At 40.0% G+C, this 8,649-nt stretch overlaps 2 protein-coding genes across 2 annotated transcripts in view; one reads left to right on the top strand and one right to left on the bottom strand.

Annotated features, from left to right (window-relative positions):
• Window positions 1-279: 279 nt before the first annotated feature.
• On the bottom strand, window positions 280-8,011 carry LOC101852584 (multifunctional methyltransferase subunit TRM112 homolog A; the record flags this gene model as incomplete). Its single annotated transcript, XM_013089872.2, is given in 4 exon segments — window positions 280-372; window positions 1,557-1,658; window positions 2,661-2,803; window positions 7,879-8,011. Coding segments are annotated over 3 exon segments (273 nt in total), but the record flags the coding sequence as incomplete, so codon positions are not given.
• Window positions 8,012-8,301: 290 nt separating this feature from the next.
• LOC101851001 overlaps window positions 8,302-8,649 on the top strand; it is an 8,084-nt gene continuing 7,736 nt past the window's right edge. The window contains exon 1 of the mRNA XM_005111502.3: window positions 8,302-8,513. Coding sequence (XP_005111559.1) covers window positions 8,475-8,513 — 39 coding nt within the window. The 5' untranslated portion in view covers window positions 8,302-8,474. The remainder of the gene's footprint in view (window positions 8,514-8,649) is intronic.

Genomic DNA, 8,649 nt, shown 5'->3' with positions numbered 1-8,649 from the left:
TAAATTCTATGCCTGAACATGGTAACAGTAACATATGTGAGGGGTTCTGACAAAATGAGATACTTCTCGGATTTTAGTCGTACGGAAATTGATATATTACTTTTATAGGTGGAGTTTGTGCAATTTATAAGTATGGAATAATAAAAGACATAGTAGACTTGAAGAAAATGGCATCAACTGAAAACCTCCATTCTAGGATCGCAAGAAGTGACTCATTTTGTCAGCACACCTCACATAGACTATATGTGTAAACTAAAACGGGCAAGTACGATAACCTACCTGGAGCATAGCATTGTGAATTTTTTTCAGAACATCATCATTTTCTTTCAAGTCTTCCCCCAGCTCTTCGGGCAGCCCATCTCCATGACCAACCTGAAGAACATTATACATTACACTTACAGATACTAGAAACAAAATTCATGAGTCAATTTAAAAAATTGTCTTAATGCAGGTGTTTTGTACACCAGCATCCATACAATTTAGATCATTTAGGAGGTGCCCTTCCTACCTTGTCTGTCAGGGCCGACCCAGGCTGTGAGGGAAACAATATCCCTGCAGAAAGACCAAGATAGCCCCCAAGTCGGGAATCAAACTCAAGTCTCCTGCAGGCGACAAAGTAGTGCCTAACTACTACACCACAGACACTAGAAGAAAACGAAATGTGTGAAAAGATCAAACTCCTGCAAACCTACTATTTTGAGGCTAAATATTTTAAAGTAAAATTGAGTCAAACAGCAACATACAGATTTAGTAAAGGGGAATAAAACGGAAATCTCAGATGAACCATACAGTAATCCTTCTGAATATGATATTAAAAGTCATAAATTGAACCACTTTTGTGAAACTTTTTGAGTGGTGGCTGTATATTTTCGATGACCACATCATAAAACTTCTTACATGGAGGATATCATCAAACTCTTTGCTGAATGTCATAAACAAATGTGACGCAGTGTTATTTTTTACAAAAGAAAAAGAAATATGGAGAACCGGTTTACAGAAGACACTGCACAACAATGGAGGAACAAGAAGGACAAAGAAGCAGGAAAAACAACCAGTATCGTCAAAGTGGCCCCTACATCTGGGAAAAACATGCTTCCTATTTATTTTATTTGTTCACAGCTATCTTCACAAATTTAGGAGAAAAAAAAGGATTTTTTCTTCTACTCTATGGTTTAATTAATTGGGAAAATAATATTATTGGGACCCCGGGAAATGCAAACCGAATTCCATAATATCCTTATAAAATTGAGGAGGTTGGCAGGTGTGAGCAGGGTAACTTGAGCTGAGCTGCCACAGTTCAACAGTTTAGTTCAGTCATTTTGGAATGGACATTTAAGTATGGCTCTGCTTCCTAGGTAACTACACTCTTAAAAAGGGATGTTAAACCACAAATTAAACCTTCAGCAATAAAATGGTAAGAACATTTCACAGTTCACTTGTCAAAGAAATTGAGGTTCTGCACCCAAAGTGTACTGAAAAATTTCGGGCAGTTCCAATTACACAACAAAACTGAGACATCAAACAAATTATGCTGAATAAACAGTGAGTATTCTCACCTGAGTGGCAGCTTGTCTAAGGGCATTCCAGTCCACTTTAGACAAAGTTTTGAGCACAAACGATTGGTTGAAGTCCACATCCTTCACTTCCACTTTATTTGCCTTCATTGGAGCAAAAATTAAAATATTTTATTTTAAAAACAGGAAAAAAAAAACAAGAAAAGAAAAAGAAAAACACACCATCATATATATTATCCTAACACAAGCATTGCCAAACCAGTTTTAATTTCACTTTAGAAGCACAAAAAATAAAACTAGAAGAATTATTGTAGCCACGCCAAGAAATTCTTACAAAAAACAATACAATCCTCACTCTAGAGAAATCACGTGAACACCACCAAGACAAGGGAACCATCCATTTACCAAACAAGTATGTTTCTTAAAAGTGTAGATTATAACATAAGTACATGGTGGGGTCGAAAGGGGTGCAATAATTCATGAAATATCCTAAGAACTAAATTGTCCATGACGGCTACCCACTGCCAAGGACAAAGTGGTTTTTCCGAGGAAGACACTTTGGACAGTGTCTTTCTAGTATATATTTTTTTAATGTAAGGGCCAGAGGGGGGGGGGGGGGGGTGTTCAGGTGATTATTTTGGACAGGTAGTCACTACAACAGGTTTCATTCACTGTACTTTTATTACGGTGCATGTTATGATGGGGCAGAAAACATGTGATCATACTGCCTAATGAATGCAAATCTAAAAGAAGCGGCCACAGCTCCAAGAGGCTGCTACGTCTGTTAAAATCTTATCAATTTCTAAAAACTGCAACAATGCATAGAGAGCAGTGATATATATGCCACTATGTCAAGAAATGTAATTATCATAAATATTTTGAAATTCTATGCCAGAACAAAAGATCAGATACATTATATCACATATCAAACGGCTAAAAATAGCACAACACATGAAAAGAAATAAAAGTAATATATTTGTGATACATTCAAAAGAAGAAAGTAGCTGAGCTATTTTTGCTTTTCAAAAGTGGGACGAGACCACTAACTATATATATATATATATATATATATATATATATATATATGTATATATATATATATATAATAATAAGAAGAAGAAGAAGTGTGATTTCAGTCTGACTTACCACGATACCCAACGGGAAACCATTTGACACACCCTTGATGATGTTGGAAGTCAGCATGTTGTGGGTCAGGAGCTTCATGGCCTCAGTCTGGTTCAGTGAGAGGCAGCAAATCTTTTACTTGCACAAAATGCAAAGAAATGTGGCTGAAGAAGAGATATTTTAAAAAGTGATATATAAAATATTCAATAACTGCCCATTCTAAACTGTAAGGAGTTCTCTACTTGTCCTCTGACAAGATAACAATTGTGAGGCATCACGGTCAAATCAAGCGCTTGCAAAAATAATGAAATCAAAGAAAACATTTTCCCACCTGTTGGGCAATTTTAATCAAAATGTTTTGTTTTGGCCTCAACACATTTGGAATTTGATGTCCTTTTAAAAACACATTCCTACTGGGATTTTAACTTATAGCACTAAAAAAAAAGTAAATTTACGATTTCTAAGAACACTACAGCTTTGTAAGTCATCAAACTTTGGGGGTCATTTTTTCATTAAATTTTTTCTGTGACACAAGGCAGTCCCCATTTCTTTCCATCGCAAATTGCCAAATATCTCGACTTCTGTTCAAAATAGATGATGCTTTAATTTAAGAATATAAACCAACACCTCCATATATATATGGCCAAAAGCTTTTAACAAGTAGATCTAGATCTACCCGATTCCACTGCACCGTGACAATTATATACACATATTGGACTTACATCTAACATCAGGTATGCAGATGACACAGTTTTAATAGCAGGTTCCGAAAAGGACCTTCAATTGCTTCTAGATAATGTTGTAACAGAAAGTGAACATAAAGGATTATTGTTGAATATAAAGAAAACAATGCATGGTTATATCCAAAAAAGCAGCAAACCCTAGTTGTAATTTCATTAGCAAAGGTGAAAATATCAAACAAGTCCAAAAGTTTAAATATCTAGGATATATGATAACATCTGACGCCAAATGTTCCACAGAAATAAAGAGGAGAACTACAATGGCTAAGGCTAGTTTCAATAAAATAAGCCCAATCCTGAAAAATAGAAACATCTCAATGAACACCAAATTTAAAGTCCTGAAATGCTATGTTTGGTGAACCCTTCTGTATGGCTGTGAATGCTGGACAATCACTAAAGACAGTGAAAAAAAAAAATAGAAGCAACAGAAATGTGGTTTCTTAGGAGACTGCTAAGAGTATCGTGGAAGGAAAAGAAATCAAATGAAGTAGTGCTTGATGAAGCCCACGTGGGACGCTCAATGTTAAAAACAATCGGGGAACGACAAATGCAGTTTTTGGGACACCTGAATAGACATAAGGGTCTAGAACATCTAGCTCTCACTGGCAAAATTGAGGGCAAGCAAGGCAGGGGTAGGCCCAGAAGAACAAACTTAGGGAACCTAAACAAATAGGTAACAGGGAAGGATCAGGGAAACATAGCTTTTTTGAGAGCATCCGAGCAAAGGAATGAATGGAAAACCATGATCGCCCATGTCTGTCGCAGATCTGGCACTGGATGATGATGATTGGACTTACTGGTGGTTCTATTGCTAAACAGCAACTGACAGTTGTGAATTCGTCAAGTTAGGCCTATCTATTTTGTACCCCAACTACACTACATTCGGAAGATGGGACTGGTCATAAAATGTGTACAACAATGACTGTATTGCACCAGGTCAGTCTGGGATCCGACGCACAGAGAAAATAACGGGAATCAATTATTCTTATATATTATAAACACCCTCTCTGTGTATTTTTCCCTGTCTGTCTCTCCCTCCCTCTTTCTACCCCCACCCCCCTTCTTCTCTCTCACAACACACACACTGCCGGAAGACAAAATTGCATTTTCAACCCGAGAGCGCTGGAACATTTGTTTACCCTCGTATAGGCCGTCACATGCTAACACAAGGTCGTGCCCAAGTCTCGCCTGGACGCGAGATAGGGCAACTGACACATCTTGGAAGGCGTGTGTACGCATTTTTGCCATTCCTAATGCATTGTTGCTTAATTAAGAGTTTGTCGTTTTCCCGCACATTGGCGAGCTCTGAGCCAGAGCTCAGTGTAAGGGAACACGACGAATATTCGATCGGTCAAGGATCACGGATTCGTTTTCCTTCATCTCATGGGATGGAACACTTGAAGCTGGCATTAATATTAAATATAGAATCTACATCACTGTCGTCACTGACTAAAACAGGCAGTGAACACTCCCTCATTTTTGCCCTAAACGAAGCTAAAATATTGCCGCGAACATAGCCTCAACAGCGCCTGCAAACTGCATTTAGGGCACAGTGAACGTAGCCTGCAGACTACGTTCACGGCGCCATGAACCGTCTGCGTTTTGTTTATATAAGAAATAGGTCTAGTTTTTAATGGGGCCACAGTGACTTACAAAAATATAGTGGGGGGTTATGTCGATCTAGGCTCAAATAAGGGCACTCCTGTACAATTGCGGTCCCGTTTGTGCTAAATCACACTAGGCCTAGCACAGGGCACTCCTGTACAATTAATTGCGGCCCTGTTTGGGAATCATACTTGCTAGTTTAGACCCCACCGATGATTACTTCTGGTTGTAAACAATTACTTTTTGATATCCAGTACTCTGTGCTAGACCTAGGGGTATTTTTAGAGAAGCACTCCAGTTTCGAGTCACATCTACTACCGGAAATCAGCCCCTTCACCACTTTAGTGCCGTCGGATGTATATACGAATAAGGTCATTTTTTAAAGTTTAAAGGTAAGGCTTAGTTTTAGGATTTTTTTTGGATAATGCATTTTGGGGGGGGGGTTCAGGGGGTCTCCCCCTGACGGGCGAGTATGTTATAGCTATGCAGTAGGGCGGGTAATAAAGTGCCGTAACATCTAAACTAACCATTTGTGACGTTTTTCAATTTCAATGCCAAAATCGTGTTCAGGGCCCTAAAAAAACTGCAAAATATTATTACCCTTAATGAGACGGGAGGGTTTCTATAAATTTACCGACCCAAGGACTGGTGTGATTTACTGCAAATAGGACCGCAATTGTACAGGAGTGCCCAAATAAGGGGGGTGGGAACTATTCAAAAAGCACCAACATTTTCATGGCATGGGCCATAAGACATCATCTAGAACCTATAGACCTAGATCTAAATACAGTCAAACCTGCCCTGACGGCCACTTCTATAAGACGGCCACCTGTACAAACGGCCACTTTCTATCCCCCCTTTGCGTTTTTTCTACATAATTTAACCGTGTAAAACGGGTACCTGTCCAACGCGGCCGCGGCCACCATATTTTAACACACAACCCCTATCAGACTAAGCAATAACACCTGTCTTAGACGGCCACCTTAGTGACTCCATTACGTTTTGTCATAAATTGTGCATTGGGCCCTGTTGGCGAGCCGTCATAATTCAATCACCTGTCGTTGTTGTTAGGTAGTCCCTCCAACTGTTGCGTAGGCTCCTACCAGTGTTGACCAATAGGTACCAATTTTCAGCTGCTGGAGAGGTAAGTGTGTGATCCCTCATACCCCATAAATAAGCCCCGCCCAGAACTCATACACAAATCGTAAGTGAGATGAGTGGTCACTGTTTACCCAGTCTGTAACAAAGTAACAATATAAATTGTGACAGAAGCGTTGCTCGTTCTCCGAGTGGTGGCTACCCATGTGTTTGTTTTAATATGGCACTTGGTCTTCCTTGTCTGATACATTTCGTTTTATTGTCATCCTTGCGCAAAATCAGCAACAAAATAAAAACGAAGTGTACACAGACCCGGTTACCGGGAACAAAGTCACGAAGTATACAGACCCGGTAGGGGAACTTTTTTGTGATTTCGGAAAGTTTCAGCGCCCAGACCCGGTAGTGTGTTTGTGTGTGTGTGTGTGTGTGAGAGAGAGAGAGAGAGAGAGATGTGCTAGCAAAATATATAACATGAGTAACATGCCCCAGTTGGCAGGGGGGAATGAGAGAAAGACACAAGTGGGAAATAGGTGGGGAGGGAGAAAGACAAAGACAAAGAAAAAGAAAAGGCGAGCGATACACAGAGGAGAGAGAAGGGGGCTCTCGTGGCCTAGAGGTTAAGGTGTTGGCCTCTCATTCAAAGGTCCCGGGTTCGAATCCGGGTAGCGGCCGAAAAATTTTCCTCTCTAAAATTGTCTTTCACCTCCTTTCCAGCTCTCTAGCAATGTTGTTGTCGGCTTTCAATTCCACTTTCTGCCCCCATCCCCTCACCTCCTTTGTCCCCTCCTCTGGGCTCCTGACTATTTCTGCAGCCTTTCTACTGCTACTCCTTGGCTCCTCCTTACCGCTGTCTTTCTGCCACACCAAGCCCCCCTACTCTTGTGGCCCAAGGCCAAACCCGTGAATAAAATTGCGGGGTGGGAACTACCGAAAAAGCGCCGATCTTCTGGTAGGAAAGATCTACACCTAGCCTTCTTGGACAAGGGCGAAAAATCTCGGAGGGCCCGTGTGCAAGTTGCGCACGTTTAAGATCCCTTGGTGGTCTAAAATCGATAAGAGTAGGCTTCGGCCGCCACCCGAGCAAAATTCCCAATTTCCTACCAACTGAAAATATTTGGTGTGTCTCGCGCGCTCATATGACCTATGCAGTTGCGAGCGCCGTATAACACTTTACAAAAACAAAACAAAGAGGAAAGAGAGAGGCAGAGAAATAGAGAGGGTCACTGTTCGATTGAAATTTTATATATATGCATTGTTCTTTTCTTCAAATTGTGATTCTTCGAACTCCGAAACGGAGGAAAAAACGATCGTTCATCGAAAAGACATCTGACGCTATATTAGGTCAGGGGAGCAAGCCCCCCTGAAACCCCCCTACTCTTGGGGCCAAAACCCGTCAATAACAATTGCGGGGTGGGAACTACCGAAAAAGCGCCCACTTTTCTCCTCGACAATGGGTGGCCGTCTTACACAGTTTTGACTGTATTCTCAAAAAAGATTAGTGGTAACGGTTAGATAAAAACTGGCGCAGGTAGATCTAGATCTAGATTCTAGATCTAGTCAAACGTTATGGACAAAAAAAGTCATGAGTTGGGCGAGCTGCACTTGCACTACACGAAGGCTAAGCCTTACATAACATGTGATCACGATCATACTCAACAACGTTATCGATAACAGGATGTTTCGAAAAAACGCTTTTCACCAATCATAATATGTTCGTTGAATTAATTCTACTGGGTTCCACTGATGACCTTTACTTTATAATACTTTACCTCATGTTAACAATAAATACAACTTACACGTCAAGGGAAACTGTACTGTACACTTTGAATTTGTGTCAATCACTTGTTTCGGGGTTCGTAAGAGTTCGGAGGACTTATTTCTTACTTCTTACTAACTTACTTTCGATTTCGTTTAATAAATGCCAGAATTTCTCAAGTAGGCCATGCCTAGATAGATCTAAATTAGCGACTTGCCATTTGGCATTTTGGAAATCTAGGCCTAAGATTACCGATTATGTTCGTCTGTTCTGAGTTTTAAAGATTTATAAATAATACTAGAAGTCATATTTTGTATGTCAGATCTTGATTTTAGTTCAACAAAAATGTCGCTTTGAAAAACATAATGGTGTAACAGGGGGCCAACTCGGGCCAAGGCTAAATTCATAATTTGCAACGTTTCGCTATAAATTACTCTTCATATTTTTAAATAGCATAGATTGCAAGGGAGGTAATAATGCACGCACACTCAAGATCTGTTTCACGTGGTGAAAGAAAACAATAGGCTTTGGCTAGCAACTTTGCTGTGACTAAGGGTTGACCGTTAGTTTTTCTGATAGGCTAGCGCTTCCTTCACTACAGTTTTATTTCCAAAAAAAAGGCTAGAGAAAACAGATATGGGTATCAAAGGACTCGCTAGTAACAGAAAGAGGAAGGTTAGTATTCTTTTTGGTTTGTTTATATACACATAGACTCTAGTCTCTAGATCTATATTCTAGATTCTAGATCCACTCTAAACAGATAGATCTAGAGTGGATCTAAGTTCTAAATCTAGATCTATCTATCCTGCCA

This window comes from Aplysia californica, unplaced genomic scaffold (assembly GCF_000002075.1).
Source record: "Aplysia californica isolate F4 #8 unplaced genomic scaffold, AplCal3.0 scaffold01068, whole genome shotgun sequence".
NCBI classification, from domain to species: Eukaryota; Metazoa; Mollusca; class Gastropoda; order Aplysiida; family Aplysiidae; genus Aplysia; species Aplysia californica.
Note: the sequence above shows the minus strand (reverse complement) of the source record. Positions and strands in the feature narration are given on the sequence as shown.